Raw genomic sequence first — 19,138 nt, forward strand, 5'->3', positions numbered from 1 at the left:
GCCCCATAGAGTTTCCAAGGAGCACCTGGTGGGTTCGAACTGCCAGACCCTTTGGTTAGCAGCCATAGCACTTAACCACTACGCCACCAGGGTTTCCCTGCATTAAATAGTCTGATGATATTTTACAGGACTATCTTTGGGAAGAAAGAGCTCTTTTCCAAGATTAGTTGCCACATACCAGCCCTTCACTAGGTTACCATGGTTCCAACATCAAAAGACTAGACTACTATTTCTGTTCCATGTAAGCCTAAATACTTGCCTAACGTCTGAGCTCAATGGTCATCTGTTTTGTTCTTACACTGAGATGGGTGTTTTTTCTAGGAGGAGAGGAAGGAACTCAATGTTTGAGTACTTCCTCAGCATTTAATGTGTTCCTCCCTGTCCCTCCAACTGGCTTTTCTCTTATATTCTGACCACTTTCTTAATATCTCTGTTGCTGCCACCTTAGTCCAAGCCACCGTAATAGCACTTGGATTCTTGTAGTATCCTCCAAACTTACCTCACTAATCTTCTTTTACCAGCCTATAGTCTAGTCACCACCCAGCAGACAGAATGACTTCAGAAATATAAGTCACGTCATGTTCCTCCTCTCAGAACCATCCCTAGCCTACAGGGGGCCTTTGCAAATTAGGCAAAGCTACCCCATCCTCAACATACTTCCCTTCTCTCTGTAAAAATATTATCATAATGTACTGATTTTGTTCCATACTTTACTGCCATCCATGGAAAACTGTCATAATACACATATAAATTACAATGTCTAAGTTATGAATGGTGCCACCTCACATGGGGTGCCTTTGCACATTTCACAACTGGCACAATTATACGTAGTGGCCCTGATTCTTCTGCAAAATTCCCCGTTGGCTTTTGATTTCAATTGGAGTGAATGTCAAGGTCCTTAACAAGGCTGTAATCGTGGTTCTGACATCAAAGGCCCCTGCATCATTCCTGGGCTAGTTTCTTAGATCTCATTTCTCATCCCTTTCTCCACCTTAGGGCCTTTGCACTTCTTATTTCCCCTCTGCCTGGACTGTTTTTCTTCAGACGCACCCATGGTTCACTCCTTCAGAGTGGCCTTCTCTGGGGCATCGTGCCTTTCCTGCTTCTATTCCCTTTCTTGGCTTTATTTTTCTCAATTATCACTACCTGACATTATATTTATTTGTCTGGCTCTCTCTACATGGATGCAAGATTAATGAAAGCAGGTATTTTCTTTTTCTATCCTTAGAGGCTAAAACTTAGCCTAACATATGATAAGTGCTCAGGAGATATTAGGTAAATGAATAAATGATTGAATAAATGAATGAATCAATGGACAAATTCTCACAACAACTCTGAGGTTATGGTCTTTTTTTTTTTTTCAAGATGAGGAGACTGTGCTTCTAGCAGTGCACACAGGGTGCACCTGATTGACTCCAATGTCCTTGTTCCTTCCACTCCCCTCAACTGCCTCCCAGAGCCTGGGGAAAACCACTTGGCTCACAAAATTTTCCTGAGTGTGGATAATCAGTCTCCGTGTTGACTGGGCACTTGTAGCCAGAGTTAAAAAAGAAGTGGATAAAAGGTCTTTCATTTGCTCAAACAGGTAGACAGTTGCCCTCATCTGTAGTGGGGTGTACATAGCTTCCTTATTTAGAAACCAACCCAGAATCCTTTTTACATCCCTTGGTCAGTCTTTCACATCAATTACCTTAGCTATTTTAGAAGAAATCTTGATCTGGACCTGCACATCATCACATTCCAGGCCTTCCTGCAAACCTTGCAGTCTTTCCATTTCCAGGTGGATGCCTACAATCAACAAAGAGGAAATCTATGAGTTCAAGGACCCAAAGGGGGTTAAAGAGGCTGGCTATATTTTGATGTGTTACTGGATGCCTTTAACAAAAGCACCAAAAGACACCTAATAAGATGGCAAGTATCATAGCTATTATGTACTGAGTAGATTGTACATGCCTGGTACTATGCTTAATCCTCTGTACAGAATTATCTCATTACTCATAAAAATCATCTGAGGTAGGTGCTCCTGTTATTATTCCTATTTCGCAGATGAGAAAGCTGAGGTTGAGAGAGGTAAAGCCATTTAAGAATCAGAATTTGAACCCTGTCTGTTTGACACCAAAGCCCAGATTCTAACTACTCCGTAATCCTGTCATCTCTGTTGGAATTTCATTTTGCAGTGAGCTACTATGGGGGGAATAAAAAAGAAACTTTTTAAGGAAGTTTACATCAACAACTGCATAAGAGATTGTCAATATTAGTTTATAAATCTAAACTAACAATTTTCTGTTCCTTGACTATATGTATAATAATTGTGGAAACCAACACTTGAACCATTTTGTGGAAGGCAGCCTAGCTCAATGGAACATATGGATTTTGGGATCAGACAGACCTGGATTCAAAGCCCAAGTCCACTATTTTCAGTTATCTAAGTAACTGGTCTACCACTGAACAGAAGATTTCAAAGGACAGCTCAAGAAGACATAGTAAAGTGTTAAATGAAATGTGTGAAGACCTGGAGTTAGAAAACCAAAAGGGAAGAACCTGCTTAGCATTTCTCAGGCCGAAAGAACTGAAGAAAAAATTCAAGCCTCGAGTTGCGATATTGAAGGATTCTGTGGATGAAATATTGAATGAAGCAGGAAGCATCAAAAGAAGATGGAAGGAATATACAGAGTCACTGTACCAAAAATGATTGGTTTATGTTCAACCATTTCAGGAGATAGCACATCATCAAAAACTGATGGTACTGAAGGGAGAAGTCCAAGCTGAACTGATGGAATTGGCAAAAAACAATTCCAAGAATTGATGGAATATCAATTGAAATGTTTCAACAAACGGATGCAATGCTGAAAGCACTCACTGGTCTATGCCAAGGAATTTGAAAGACAGCTACCTGGCCAACTGACTAGAAAAAATCCCTATTTGTGCCCATTCCAACGAAAGGTGATCCAACAGAATGTGGAAACTATCGAACAATGTTATTAATATCACACACAAGTAAAACTTTGCTGAAGATAATTGAAAAATGCTTGTAGCAGTACATTGACAGAGAAGTGCCAGAAATTCAAGCTAGATTCAGAAGAGGACGTGGAATGAGGGATATCATTGCTGATGTCAGATGGGTCTTGGCTGAAAGCAGAGAATACCAAAAAAATGTTTACCTGTGTTTAGTGACTATGCAAAGCCATTTGACTGCGTGGATCATAACAAATTCTGGATAATACTGCAAAGAATGGGAATTCCAGAATACTTAATTGTGCTCAGGTAGAACCTGTACATAGACCAAGAGGCAGTCTTTTGAACTGAATCAGGGGATACTGCTTGGTTTAAAATCAAGAAGGGTGTGCATCAGTGTTATGTATCCTTTCACCATACTTATTTGATTTGTATGCTGGGCATATAACCTGAGAATCTGGACTGTATAGAGAATGGCATCAGGATTGGAGGAAGACTCATTAATAATCTGTGATATGCAGATGACACAACCTTGCTTGCTGAAAATGAAGAAGACTTGAAGCATTTATTGATCATCAAAGACCACAGCCTTCAGTATGGATTGCACGTCAACATAAAGAAAATAAAAGCTGGACCAATAAGCAACATCATGATAAATGGAAAAAAGATTGAAGTTGTCAAGGATTTCATTTTATTTGGATCCACAATCAATGCCCATGGATGCATCTGTCAAGAAATCAAACGATGTATTGCATTGGGCCATTCTGCTGCAAAAGGCCTCTTTAAAATATTAAAAGGCAAAGATATCATTTTGAGGACTAAGGTGTGCCTGACCCAAGCCATGGCATTTTCAATTGCCTCATATGCATGTGAAAGCTGGACAATAAAGAAGACCAAAGAAAAATTGATGCCTTTGAATTATGGCATTGGCAAAGAATACTGAATATACCACGGACTGCCAGAAGAAGGAACAAATCCGTCTTAGAAGAAGGACAGCCAGAATGCTCCTTAGAAGCGAGGATGGTGAGACTTTGTCTTAAGTACTTTGGACATATTATCAGGAGGGACCAGTCCTTGGAGAAGGACATCATGCTTGGTAAGTTAGAGAGGGTCAGTAAAAAAGAGAAAGACCCTTGAAGAGATGGATTGACACAGTGGCTGCAACAATGGGCTCAAACATAGCAAGGATTGTGAAGATGGTGTCGGATGTGTTTTGTTTTGTTGTACGCAGGGCCTCCAAGAGTTGGAATAGACTGGAGGGCACTTAACAATTACAAGTAACTGGTGAATTTCTTATTCTCAGATCTTTCATTTCCGAACTCACTGAGTCACATCCATGAGTATTACATGAGTATTAATTTAATGCCATAGTAATTACTTTGTACCTAGTAGATGTTTAATTCACGTTCTTCCTCTCACTCAGTTATGCTATAGGGTTAATAAAGGAAAAAGGAGTTAATGTAAATAATGGAGTATGGGATTTCTTCTTAACAAAGAGATTGTTCAAGGAACTGAAGTTGTACATGTTTCAGGAAAATAAAGTAGGCTAAAGGAAAAATGGGTAGAACAGTAATAGAATTCAAATTCCTTTTATTCCTGTGAGGTCCCTCTCTGGCACATTTTCTTTCTCCCCTAACTGGAACTGTTCCGTCTGTCTTATTTCTTTCATTCACTTTTTTTGGCTTGGTAAGAGCATTTTTCCTTACTGCATTATCTCTCCATCTTCCAAGGAACATGCACACCTACTCTGATTCTGCTGAAAAATTTTATTTTTATTCTTGACTGACTACTCCACCAACTGGAGTTCCTGGGTGGTATAAATGATTAATGTGTAGGCTGCTAAGCTGAAAGGTTGGAGGTTCAAGTCCACCCAGAGGTACCTCGGAGGAAAGGTCTGGCGATTTACTTCCAAAATATCAGCCACTGAAAACCCTTTGGAGCACAGTTCTATTCTGACACACATGTGGTGGTCATGAGTTGGAATCGACTCGATGACAACTGGTAGGTAGGTCATAGGTATTCCCCAACAAAATCTCACCCTTTGTCTTTAACACTTTTCTTACACAAGTCTTAAAACTCTAATGTTTCTGTGTTCCCAGCATCAGAAGGGTGCCAGACAGATGGAAAAGCACTCAATAAATATTTTGTGAGTACCTAATGAATGAAGAAAGGAACCTGGGCATGAGATGGTAGCTAACCTACACCGAGTGTTCCTGGTCTGCATAAAATTGTGCACACACAGTGTCAGGCTGTCCTTGGTGAAAGATCTGCTAATTTAACTGGGACAGGAAGCCATGTTTGTTGATTTTGGTCTAAGACTGAGGTTTCAAAATTCTTTGTATTTACGGATATTGACAATTAATCACATGTACTTGTTGGAGAACAGGCGGAGGTGCTGCTCTTCAAGCTGGAAACACCCCCACAAAGTTATTTCCCTTCAAGAGCGTTGAAAATCACTTAGCACCATAATAGTAGTGCAATTTTCTCCAGAAGAAAATCACCTAACAGAGGAAGTGTTGCTAACATGCTCAATTGCTCAGCAATTTAAAATGGACACTCTCAAAACATTTTGTCTACTTTAATGGATATTTATGATGCTTTAGCATGATTATCTTTGCTAAAAGACCAACAAAAACAAACCAAAAAACAGAAAAAGCCACTGAGGAAAAAATTGGTTTAGATTCAAGAGAGACAAATTCAGTGACAAAAGTGTTATAATTGTTGTTGGTAGTTGCCATGGAGTCAATTCAGACTCATGGCGACCCCATGTGTGCAGAATAGAACTGCTCCATAGGGTTTTCAGAGCTGTGACTTTTCAAAAGCAGATCGTCAGGCTTTTCTTCCAAGGCTCCTCTAGATGGGTTTGAACCGCCATCATTTTGGCTAGTAGTCAAGTTCATAATCGTTTGTGCCATGCAGGGACTCATGACATACTAGAGTATTAGAATTCAGAAATTGCTGAGCTGGGGAGAAGAGAGAGAGAAGGAAAGGGAGAGGGAGCAGGAGGGAGAGACAGTGAGGGCAGAGGAAAGAAAGGCATATTGATGCACTAGGGATAAACTGAGAACAAAAAACAAAAACTGGGTATCTTCTATTCATTTCTAGGTTTTCCAACTTTCACCTTTTATGCAGAACAGACCAATCGCTGAGCTAGCAGCTGCCTGGCGGATGGTGGGCAGGGTGTCACAGGAGTGTGGAGCCAGAAGCCCGAGGAGAGAGCCAATTTTAAAGTTCTCTGGAGCCTGCAGGACAAAGGAGTCACCCCAAAGTGAGGCGGTGGTTTGATGCTGTCCCAGGATATTCCCAACACCAGAAACTAAACCCCTTATTTTCTTCTTGCAGGTTCTTAGAATGAAAAGAAATCTTGAACTTTCCTCTAAAAAGTCCTGACTCCTTCAGAGCAATGGAAAATTAAGCAAGCAAGACAACAAAGATAACCAAATGGCTTAATTCTGGAGTGTGCACCCCACTCGAGTTAGGAGACACCACTCAGGGGTTCTCAGGAAAGCACTCCATTTGGGGACTGAAGATCTGTTTCAAAGAAGGAGCTTCGATTTTCCAGAGGCCTCAGAGAATTAGATCCTGGCAATGGAATCCTCTCATTCTAGGGGGTTACTTACCTCAACATCATTTTCCAGGACCTTTGCCGTGATCTGAAAGGCTCTTTCTCTTTCCCACTCTCTTTGTGAAACAAGCCACATTCGGAGAAGCTGTTGGTCAAAGAATAAACACCCTCTCCTTGGTATTGTTTGTATTCCTTCATCCTCATTCTCTCTCTCACTCTTGCTCTTTCTCTGCCTTTTCTTTACAGGATGCTCACCGCCCCACAAACAATGTTTAACTGGACTGGCCCTCTATAGTGGGTTAAGTGGGTCAAGGTGGACATTTTCCTGGGAAGAGGACGTGGTCAAGTTTGGGAAGCACAATGGATGGCAGAGGAGGGAATGTGGGAACCCATTTGAGGAGAGGCGCTTCTCACATTAAACATTTCTTGACATTCCTCCGCAGACACATTATCCCATATCACGGTCTTCAGAAGCTTGCCCAGAGCATCTATGGATCGTTCATAGAGAAACTGAAAGCAAATGTGAGTGTGTGAGGTTCAAATTTCTGTGAGTCAAGTCCCATCGCAGCCTTTGGTGTTGCTCAGGCCTCACCCCGACCTACTTTAATGTGCTCCTTGTCCTTGTCAGTCTGGCCCTCATTTTTGAGTTTTTCCAGAGGTGGAAGGGGCAGCAGCCTCCGAATATTCTCTTCAAGAATATTGAGATTGTCTTTTAGTGAGAGCTGAGGTTTCAGTTTACTGAAACAAGAACCATGTGCAGGAATGGATGTTATGATGACACATGAAATTGAGTAGAGAGCCCAACAACTGCCAATCAATTCTGAAGGGTTCAGATACATTTTCTGGGATGCTGGGATGTTGACGGGGGTGTAACATGAATAGGGAAAGGTTGGGGATATAGGATCAAACTGTATTGGTGGACAGTCAATATGCCTCAGGTCTTATTTATTAAAGTGATATGCAAATCATCACTCATTCTGTATTACTTAATACTTTATTATATGGTCTGTGATAACGTTAACCTACTGGTTTTCTTCAGAATGTGTGGGTATGTGCGTGTGTGTGCGAGATGTCCCCAATTAGATTCTAAGTTTGGGGCAGTAAGTTTTATTGATTTTGCATGTCTCTCCATACTATAGGCTCTTATGAATACAGACCTGAATGAGAGATGCTAGAATTTTCCTTTCTTCCTCCCTCCCTCCCTCTCTCCCTTTTCCTCTTTCTTTCCTTCCTTTCTTTTTCTCTTTCCTTCTTGACATTTACTACAGACATCATGAAGATATGAGCAAACCTGGACGTGAGTTGAGAACATGAAAACATTCAATAAATATGAAAAATTTTATTTGTTATTAAATGCAAATTAAGACAATAAGACACTACATGTCAGTTACCAAATTAGCAAAGAACGTAAGAAGGATGATAGTGTAGGAGCAGGGTGAAAGAGGTTGCACCAGTTGGGAAAGCTCTGTTGAGAGTGTTGAATGCATTGACATATACTGAACAGTCTTCTTGTCTTTATTGCGTGGCTGATTTTTCTTAAAAAATCGACTTATTGAAGTATAATTTATGTACAGCATAATTTAATCAATCTAAAGCATACAATTTAATGAGTTTTGACAGATGTATACATCCACGAATTCCCCATCACAATCAATATAGAACATTTCTATCACCTGGTTTTTTTCACGCCCCTTCACAGTTCATCTCTTCCTCCACTTCTGGCCCCAGGATCTACGTTCTTTCACTAGAGATTAGTTTGCAATTTCTAGAGCTACCCTTCCCAAGCGCTGGTAGCCACTAGCAACACGTGGCTATTGAACACTTGAATTGTGGCTAGCATGAATTAAGATGCGCTGTAGTATAAAATGGAGTCCTGGTAGCACAGTGGTTAAGAGCTCAGCTGCTAATCAAGAGGTCGGATGTTCAAATCCACCAGCCACTCCTTGGAAACCCTATGGGACAGTTCTACTCTGTCCTATAGGGTTTCTATGAGTTGGCATGGACTCCATGGCAATAGGTTTTTGGTTTTTTTTTTGTAATTTTTTTATTGTGCTTTAAGTGAAAGTTTACATATCAAGTCAGTCTCTCATACAAAAATTTATATACACCTTGCTATATACTCCTAATTGCTTTTGCCGTAATGAGACAGCACATTCCTTCCCTCCACTCTCTTTTTTTGTGTCCTTTCCACCAGCTTCTGACCCCCACTGCCCTCTCATCTCCCCTCCAGATAGGAGATACCAACATAGTCTCATGTGCCTACTTGATCCAAGAAGCTCGTTCTTCAGCAGTACCATTTTCTATCCCATTGTCCAATCCAATCCCTGTCTGAAGAGTTGGCTTTGGGAATGGTTCCTGTCTTGGGCTAACAGAAGGTCTGAGGACTTGGTTTGGCTTTTTGGCAGTATAAAATATACACTGGATTTTGAGGATTTAGTATAATAAGTAATGTAAATAAATAGTCACATTAACTTTTTCTATTGAATACACGTTGAAAGAATATTATACCAGATATATTGCATTAACTAAAATATACTGTTAAAATTAACCTGATTTCTTTTTACCTTTTTAAATGTGGCTGCTAGAAAATTTCAAATGATATACGTGGCTAGCCTTATGTTTCTAAGTGATAACACTGTTTTAGAGCCTGGTTAGCTCTTAATTCAGCCTCAAAATTTATTTATTTGAGCTTTCCTCAACCCTCCCTCATCTTTGCTGACATGACAACCTCTGACTTCCCTTATTTTGCCTCTCATCACTTATTAGAGAAATTATGAGTGTGTGTTTTGTATCTATTTTCCCCAGTAAGCTAAAACTCCTTTAGGGGAGGGCCATATTTCGTCCATCACTGTCCTTTTAGAACCCAGCTCAATGATACATGAAATGCCACTGGAGAATATTTATTGAACCAAATTCTCAACTTCTGTGCTTAAAGCCCGGAGAATACTTTTTACATACAAGTGTTCAAGAAAGGATTATTCATAGTTTTTTTCTTTTTTAAGTAGGCAACACATTAAATGTAGCAATAGGAGTAAGATAAGGCATATTTCATACAATGGGTTATTCCAAAAACCAAACCCATTGCCTTCGAGTCAATTCCGACTCATAGTGACCCTATAGGACAGAGTAGAATATCCCATATGGTTTCCAAGGAGCGCCTGGTGGATTTGAATTGCCACCCTTTTGGTTAGCAGTTGTAGCTCTTAACCACTATGCTACCAGGGTTTCTAATGGGTAGGAAGTTATTAAAAATTATCTTTGTGAAGAATTGGTAATACTGTGGGAATATGTAAGGTGAAGTGAGAAAAAGCAGGATGAAAATCATATGCAGAAAAGGATCTCAACTCTGTGATGAAAATGAATGGCTAGAAAAAGAGTTAAAGGAAATATACCAAAATGTTGGCAATAGGAGACTGATTTTCATCATTTTAAGAATTTTTCTGTACTTTCCAAATCTTAACAGTGAACTCTTACTTCTTTCTCTCTTTTTTTTAAGAGTGTTTTTTTCATATTTCTTTTACTGCAAGAAAAATATTATTTTAAAAGTTAGCTTAAAAAGTATTTTCTTCTTTAGGTTTGTTGCAGCTAGCCAAATAGAATGTGAATAGAGCTATCATAAATTTTGAACTGGAATATTAAAATTTGCCCAGAGGCCAAGATCTAGGAAGAAAAATGTCTTTTTTCACAGAAATGTCTATCTTCATGTATTTTCATATCTGATCCCTCTGAGTAGCTCTTTAGTCCCTGTCAATTACCAAATGACCTGCCTCTCATCCAGCTCTTCACTCTTTAGAAGGAGAAAAAGCCCTTATTTCAAGCCCACTGATGAGGCATGCCCACTTTTGAGAGGGTGCACTGGGATCTGCACTGGTAGGTAAGTCAGTGACCAGGAGAGGAGGTAGGGATGGGAAACATCTTTTCAATGAGAAAAACGAGGATTTCTCTACCTGAGGTATCTGATGGCGATTAAGGCTTTCCACCGAACAGGGGTTGCTAATGAGTCCAGAGGCTCATCCCTAATGAAGTCCTGCAACACAAACAAGGAGGTGAAACAATTCAGAAAGGATTGGGGGCCTTTGACCTTCCCAAATACCTCTGCCTCCTCATCAGACCCTTGGGTGCCTTGGGTCAGAAATACAGCAGAGATCTGTGTTATTTGGGACTGGTGGGTTTTATCCATTTTTTTTAAAAGACAGCCCTGTACGGTTGGTACTGGGATTTTCCAGGGCCTTCCTGATGCCTTCTATGCACACTCACCAGCATGTAACCGAGCAGCACTTCCTTGTAGGAAAACCTGAAACCCTGCTCCTGAGTATCATGGACAGCAATGCCAATCTCCGTGATGCTTCTTGTGAAACTCATTTGCAGATCCATGTCCTAAAGCAAAAGGATTCCTGGTGCAAGCCAAGGTCTTAAGTACTACACGGAGTCTATAAACAGTCAACCTGGGGTTGAAATATGTGCCCAGACAGGAGCAAGAATCTTTGTTCCCTTTGGCACCTCTACCTCTAACTTAGCATCAAATTTACAGGGGAGTCGAAAAACGAAGGTTAATCTCTTCCGTTATCACTCACCACAGGTTGAGGTTTCTTCAGAGTAATGACTTTCAAACTTTTTTGACCATAAACCACAGTATGAGACACAGTTTGCAATTCTACCCACCACCTACATTCATACATTATATAACCAAGATAATTTTTTTTTTTTTAACATCAATGCTATATGTGATGTACTCTCCTACTTTTTCTTTTATTTCATTACAGAAGAATTTGCTGGTTGCTATCTATTAAGCTGATTTTATGGCTAACCAGTGAGTCACAACCCAGAGTTTGAAAAACACTATAGTTTAATTTCCAAAACACCTAGAACTAGAATAAAACTCCTTGTTTTGTTCTAGATTAGGCTCAGGAATCTTGACTTCAGAGCTGGATTAATTAGTAAATACCAGGGTCTTTTGCTCTGGAATTGAATCAAGAGGACATGCTATGCTTACTGCACTTCCAGGGAGCATGCATGATATATATAAGTATCAAACACACATCTATGTATATAAGACATGATAACATATCTATGTCTATGTCTGTATTTATATCACCTATATCTGTATCTTTCATCTTATTTATCCTTATTCATACCTTATTCATCACAGACATGCCCAGAACCTGAAAAATCAAAGACAAAAGCAGATAGTGAGCAGCGGACAGGCATCCACCTATCAGGGTAAAGGAAAAGGGGAACCAGGACACAGAGTCTTGCCAGGGGGCCCTACTCATTTCTTTCCATTTATTAAGTGAGACCTTAGACTCTGGCAGATTCTTTTTCCCAAGTGAGTTGTAAATAAGCTACCCAAGGCAGGGTAAAGACTTCAAGCCTTTGGGTTTCGAGGCTTCCTACTCAGTTTAAAGGTAAGGAAAATGGGAAAGGCCCTTGGGGGGAAGAAGAGTAGTAAAAAGATATAAAATGAAGAGTAAGAGGCAGATGACTCAGGAACTGAAAGTACAGTCAATTCTGCTACAACTCTTGTTGAAAATACAAATTTGTTCTACCGCGGTTGATATATAAGGGAACAATTGAACATAATGTGAATTTGAATTCTGCATTTGATTATATGTGACTTTATCGGTGAGAAAACTAAGTGAATGCTGAAAGCGACACTCAGTTGAACTGAGTAACATAGGAATAAACCCCCAAAACCCAAACCTGTTGCCTTTGAGTTGACAGCAACTCATGGTGACCCCATGTGTTTCAGAGTAGAACTTCGCTCCACAAGATTTTCAATGGCTGTGATCTTTGGGAAGTAGATCACCAGGCAGTTAGTAGCTGAATGCTTAACTGTTTACTTTATGCCACGTAGGACTCGGACGTAGGAATAGCTGCATAGGACTACAGGTCGTCCTGACTTATGACCTACGACATATTCAACTTACAACGAACTGCACTTACGACTTTTTAAAAAAATCTTATCGTTAGTAATATATACTATATACAGTGTAGCAGAGTGTCATTTGCTGACGTTTATATGTAGTGTTTCCAACCCCCAAAGACAAATAAAAGATTGGATTTATAAAAATACTAATAATAAAAGGTAATAATAATGAAAACAAAACAAAAAAAAAGAGGTATCTGACTTACGTCAGAACCGACTTATGATAGTCATTGGAATGGAACTCTGTGGTAAGTCAGGGACTACCAGTACTCAAAATGCACACACACACATCTTAAACACCTACCAACAGATCTCAGTTTGTTGTGTGTCATCAGCCACCTCTATCCGTATCCAGCATTAAGACTCTGTATCTGTCAAACTTCAGCTAATGATCCTTCCACCATTTTATAGTAAATCACAAACTGTAACTCTTCCCACACTCACTTTCACAAGCAGATTTTACATTTTTTAGGTAGATTGTTATTTTAAAAAATAAAATTTATGTATTTCTAAACTATTTACCATGTGTAAAACTGTGTTACTGGTTTTTAAATTTTTTATCAGGTCCCAACTTTTTTTTTCTTCAACTTAACTTTTTTTTAACATGACACTTAAAAATGTTTTTGAGTGTTGTGCCTCTAACCCATTTTCCCCGTAATTTCTGTGGTTTTTACTGTGAGCTTTGGCACAGCACAGTGGTTTTTTAGGAGGGGGTATGCTGTGTTACAAGAGAATTGACTGTACCCTGAAAATGTACAGTTGTCTTTATCTTGATAAAATATCTTAACCTCCTTTCCTCTTTTATTTTTGTCAGTGTTTTCCTTAATGATTGTCTAAAAGTTAATTTAATATAAAACATCTTTTATTGTGTTTTCCATTCTCATTATTGGTTATCAAATCCTGGGTGCGTCATATTACTTCCTAAGGAGCATGTAAAAAATACAGAGTCTGTGACCCATTCTTGGAGATTGTGATTCATTCAGTGTTTCTATTTTTAACATACTCTCCAGGTAATTCTGATACAACTCAGGTGCGAGGATCACTGTCCTCCATCTTCCACCAGCACATACGTCTATCTACAATATTGTAAGCTCCCCATGATTCCTTTCTTATCACATACACATATGAATGAGTGTCAAGAGCACTTATGTATCAAACATCAAACACTGAAGAAGAGATATGGGACTATAAGGTATAATCTTCAATATCAAGATGCTCCCTAAAGCTGGCTATGGATGAGATTCATGCATACATCTTTAATACCAGTGGCATAGCTCCCAGCATCACAGCAATGTGCAAGCCACCATAGAGTCTTATACATACTGTCAATTCAGCCATTTTGCTGACTAGTATCAGGTTAGCTACGTAAGAATCACCTATGTTTCAAATAGAGCTTCCCCAGGGATGCTGATTCTGTAGGTCTGTATATTAACAAATACTAAAATACAGGTCTGTATATTAACAAATATGACCTTAGTATATCTCACTTGAATTTAGAGACCATACCAACAATAGATTTGACGCATTGAACACTAATGATGGAAGACCAGATGAGTTGTGAATGACATCAAGGACATCATACACAAAGAAAGCAAAAGGTCATTAAAAAGACAGGAAAGAAAGAAAAGACCAAAATGTATGTCAGAAGAGACTCTGAAACTTGCTCTTGAACACAGAGTAGCTAAAATGAACAAAAGAAATGATGAAGTAAAAATGATGAAGAGCTGAACAGAAGTTTTCAAACGGTGGCTTGAGAAGACAAAATATAATGAAATGTGCAAAGTCCTGAAGTTAGAATACCAAAAAGGAAGAACACGCTTTGCATTTCTCAAGCTGAAAGTCCTGAAGAAAAAATTCAAGCCTCAAGTTGCAATTTTGAAGGATTCTGTGGGCAAAATATTGAACGACACAGGAAGCATCAAAAGAAGATGGAAGGACTACACAGAGTCACTGTGCCAAACATAATTTATTGATGTTTGACTATTTCAGGAGGTAGCATAAGGTCTGGAACTGATGGCACTGAAGGAAGAAGTCCAAGTTGTGCTAAATGAAATGGCGAAAAACAAGGCTTCAGGAATTGATAGAATATCAATTGAGATGTTTCAACAAATGGATGCAGTGCTGTAACCGTTCACTTGTTTCTGTCAAGGAATTTGGAAGACAGCTTCCTGGCCAACTGGCTGGAAGAGATTCATATTTGTGCCCATTCCAAAGAAAGGTGATTGAACAGAATGCAGAAATTATTGAACGGTGTCATTAATATCACATCTAAATAAAATTTTGCCTAAGATCATTTAAAAGTGGTTGCAGCAGTACATTGACAGGTAACTGCCAGAAATTCAAGCCATATTCAGAAGAGGACATAGAACGAGGGATATCATTGTTTACGTCAGATGGATCTTGCTGAAAGCAGAGAATACCAGGAAGATGTTTACCTGTGTTTTACTGACTATTCAAAGGCATTTGACTGTGGGGGCCATAATAAATTATGGATAACACTACAAATAATGTGAATTCCAAAACAATTGTGCCCATGGGGAACCTGTGCATAGACCAAGAGGCAATCGTTCCAACAGAACAAGGGGCTACTGTGTGCTTTAGTCAGGAAAGGTGTGCATCAGTGTCATAGGCCCCCCAAAATGTGTGTATCAGTTGGGCTGGGCCATGATTCCCCCTGTTGTGTGATTTTCCTATATATTGTAAATCCTGCCTCTATGATGTTAATGAGGGAGGATGGGCGGCAGTTGTGTTAGTGAGGCAAGACTCAACCTACAGGATTGTGTTTTGAGGCAATCTCTTGAGATATAAAAGAAGAGAGACAGGGGACCTCATACTACCAAGAAAGCAGCACCAGGAGCAGAGCGCGTCCCTTGGACATGGGGTCCCTGCACCTGAGAAGCTCCTCAACCAGGGGAAGATTGAGGACAAAGACCTTCTGCCAGAGCCGACAAAGAGAGAAAACCTTACCCTGGAGCTGACACCCTGATTTTGGACTTGTAACCTACTAGACTGTGAGAAAATAAATTTCTCTTTGTTAAAGCCATCCACTTGTGATATTTTCTGTTATAGCAGCACTAGATGACTAACACAATCAAGGTTGTGTCCTTTCACCATACTTATTCAATCTGTATGCTGAGCAAATAATCTGAGAAACCTAACTATATAAAGAAGGTGGCATTGGGATTGGAGGAAGACTCATTAAAACCGGCATTTTGCAGATGACACAACCTTGCTTGCCAAAAGTGAAGAAAACTTGAAGCACTTACTGAAGAAGATCAAAGACCACAGACTTCAGTATGGATTACATCTCACCATAAAGAAAACAAAAATCCTCACAACTGGACCAATAAGCAACATCATGATAAATGGAGAAAAGATTGAAGTTGTCAAGGATTTCATTTTACTTGGATCCACGACCAACGCCCATGGAAACAGCAGTCAAAAACTCAAACAACATATGGCATTGGACAAATCTGCTGTGAAAGACTTCTTTCAAGTATTAAAAAGCAAAGATTTCACTTTGAGGACTAAAGTACACCTGACCAAAGCCATGGTATTTTCAATTGCCTTGTATGCATGTGAAAGCTGGACAATGAATAATGAAGACCTAAGAAGATTGGTTGCTTTTGAATTACGGTGTTGGCGAAGAATACTGAATATACCGTGAAATGGCAGAAGAACAAGCAAATCTGTCTTGGAGGAAGTATAGCCGGAACACTTCTTAGAAGTGAGGATGGTGAGACCTCGGTCTCGTGTATTTTGGATATGTTATCAGGAGAGGCCAGTCGCTGGAGAAGGACGACATGCTTGGTAAAGCAGAGGGTCATTGAAAAGAGAGGAAGGCCCTTCACGAGATGGATTGACACAGTGGTTGCAACAAAGGGCTCAAGCTTAACGACAATTGTGAAGGTGGCGCAGGACTAGGCAGTGTTTTGTTCCATGGTGCATGGGGTTGCTATGAGTCGGAATCAACTCGATGGCACCTAACAACAACATAAGGCTTTTTATTAAAGATTTGTAGAAAGTGCTGTCGGGGACAGAATTGATCAAAAGAATTCCAACTTTGCTTGGTGGCTCTGAGGCAGGAACATTCTTGATATGTTCCAAGGGAATCAAGGAGGTTCAGGGTGGCTGCAATGAATATGGTGGTGGAACATAGGCCAACACAGGGTGGATTGAGTAGATTAATTCAATTTTATTCACTTAAAAATACATAAATAGCACCTACTATTGTGAAGCACTGTTCTAAGTAGGTTGTAAGTATTATCATATGAAGGGTTAAACAATTACCATTAAGTAACATTTTGTTGTTGTGGTTGTTTGGTGCCATGGAGTTGGTTCTGACTCACAGCGACCCTATATGTACCACAGAACGAGACACTGCCCAACCCTGCACCATCCTTAAAATCGTTGTTATGCTTAAGCCCATTGTTCCAGCCACTGTGTCAATCCATCACATTGAGGGTCTTCCTCTTTTCCACTGACCCTGTGCTTTACCAAGCATGATGCCCTTCTCCAGGGAATGATCTCTCCTGACAACATGTCCAAAGTATGTAAGAAGCAGTCTTGCCATCCTTGCTTGTAAGAAGCATTTTGGTTGTACTTCGTCTAAGAGAGATTTGTTCATTCTTATGGCAGTCCATGGTATATTAAATATTTTTCACCAACACCACAATTCTTGTTTGGTCTTCCTTATTCATTGTCCAGCTTTCACATGCATATGATGCAATTGAAAATACTATGGCCTTAGTCTTCAAGGTGACATCTTTGCTTTCCAACACTTTAAAAAGGTCTTTGCAGAAGATTTGCACAATGCAACATGTCTTTTGATTTCTTGACTGCTTCTACCGTGGATGTTGACTGTGTATCCAAGTAAAATGAAATCCTTGACAACTTCAATCTTTTCTCCGTTTATCATGATGTGGCTTATTGGTCCAGCTGTGAGGATTTTTGTTTTCTTTATGTTGAGGCGTGATCCATACTGAAGGCTATAGTCTTTGATCTTCATCAGTAAATGCTTCAAGTCCTCTTCACTTTCAGCAAGTAGGGTTGTGTCATTTGAATAATGCAGGTTGTTAATGAGTCTTCCTCCAATCCTGATGCCCCGTTCTTCATAAAGTCCAGCTTCTCGGATTAGTTGCTCAACATACAGATTGAATAGGTATGGTGAGAGGATACAACCTGACATACATCTTTCCTGACTTTAACCCACGCAGTATTCCCTTGTTCTGTCGGAACAATTGCCTCTTGATCTGTGCAAAGGTTCCTCATGAGCACAATTAAGTGTTCTGGAATCCCCATTCTTCACAATGTTATCCAAAAGTTGTTATGATACACATAGTTAAATGCCTTTGCATAGTCAATAAAACACAGGTAAACATTCTTCTCGTGTTCTTTGCTTTCAGCCAGGATCCATCTGACTTCAGCAATGATGTCCCTGGTTCCACATCCTCTTCTGAATCTGGCTTGAATTTCTGGCAGTTCCTTGTTGATGTATTGCTGCAGCCTCTTTTGAGTGACCTTCAGCAAAGAAAGTTTTATTTGCATGTGATATTAATGATATTGTTCCATAATTTCCACATTCGGATGGATCACCGTCCTTTGGAATAGGCATAAACATGGATCTCTTCCAGTTGGTTGGCCAGGAAGCTGTCTTCCAAATTTCTTGGCATGGGTGAGTGAGCACCTACAGTGTTGCATCTGTTTGTTGAAACATCTCAACTGGAATATCATCAATTCCTGGAGCCTCATTTTTGCCAATGCCTTCAGTGCAGCTTGGACTTCTTCCTTCAGTACCGTCGGTTCCTGGTCTTAAGCTACCTCTTGAAATGGTTGAACATTGACTAATTCTTTTTGGTATAATGACTTTTGTGTTCCTTCCATCTTCTTTTGATGCTTCCTGCATCGTTTAATATTTTCCCCATAGAATCCTTCACTATTGCAACTTGAAGCTTGAATTTTTTCTTCAGTTCTTTTAGCTTGAGAAACACTGAGCGTGTTTTTCCCTTTTGGTTTTCTATCTCCAGCTCTTTGCCCATATCATTATAATACTTTACTTTGTCTTCTTGAGCCACCCTTTGAAATCTTCTGTTCAGTTCTTTTACTTCATCATTTCTTCCTTTTACTCTAGGTACTGGACGTTCAAAAGCATGTTTCAGAGTCTCTCTGACATCCATCTTGGTCTTTTCTTTCTTTCCTGTCTTTTCCGTGATCTCTTGCTTTCTTCATATATGACATCCTTGATGTCATCCCACAACTTATCCGGTCTTTAGTCATTAGTGTTCAAAGGGCCACATCTATTCTTGAGATGGCCTCTAAAGTCAGGTGTGATATACTTAAGGTTGTACTTTGGCTTTCAAGGATTTGCTCTGATTTTCTTCAGTTTCAACTTCAACTTGTATATGAGCAATTGATCGTCTGTTGCACAGTTGGCCCCTGGCCTTGTTCTAACTGATGATATTGAGCTTTTCCATTGTCTCTTTCCACAGGTGTAGTTGATTTGATTCCTGTCTGGAAGCTTGGCTGAAACCTGTCCTCCATGGGTGACCCTGCTGGTATCTGAATACCAGTGGCATAGCTTCCAGCATCACAACATGCAAGCCCCCACAGTATGAGAAACTGATGGACACATGGGGGAAGTAACACTTCAGAGAATATTAAATCCAGTTAGCCAGTTGCTGTTGATTCTGACT

The 19,138-nt window shown here is 39.8% G+C and overlaps 1 protein-coding gene across 1 annotated transcript in view; it reads right to left on the bottom strand.

Annotated features, from left to right (window-relative positions):
• MROH2B (maestro heat like repeat family member 2B) overlaps nt 1-19,138 on the bottom strand; it is an 82,385-nt gene that overhangs the window by 16,884 nt on the left and 46,363 nt on the right. Inside the window, exons 22-29 of the mRNA XM_003407897.4 lie at nt 11,656-11,682; nt 10,778-10,897; nt 10,468-10,547; nt 7,123-7,258; nt 6,935-7,030; nt 6,576-6,665; nt 6,077-6,197; nt 1,691-1,788 (exon numbers count right to left, since the gene is read on the bottom strand). Coding sequence (XP_003407945.1) covers nt 1,691-1,788; nt 6,077-6,197; nt 6,576-6,665; nt 6,935-7,030; nt 7,123-7,258; nt 10,468-10,547; nt 10,778-10,897; nt 11,656-11,682 — 768 coding nt within the window. The remainder of the gene's footprint in view (nt 1-1,690; nt 1,789-6,076; nt 6,198-6,575; nt 6,666-6,934; nt 7,031-7,122; nt 7,259-10,467; nt 10,548-10,777; nt 10,898-11,655; nt 11,683-19,138) is intronic.

Source organism: Loxodonta africana, chromosome 2 (genome assembly GCF_030014295.1).
Source record: "Loxodonta africana isolate mLoxAfr1 chromosome 2, mLoxAfr1.hap2, whole genome shotgun sequence".
Classification (NCBI taxonomy): Eukaryota; Metazoa; Chordata; class Mammalia; order Proboscidea; family Elephantidae; genus Loxodonta; species Loxodonta africana.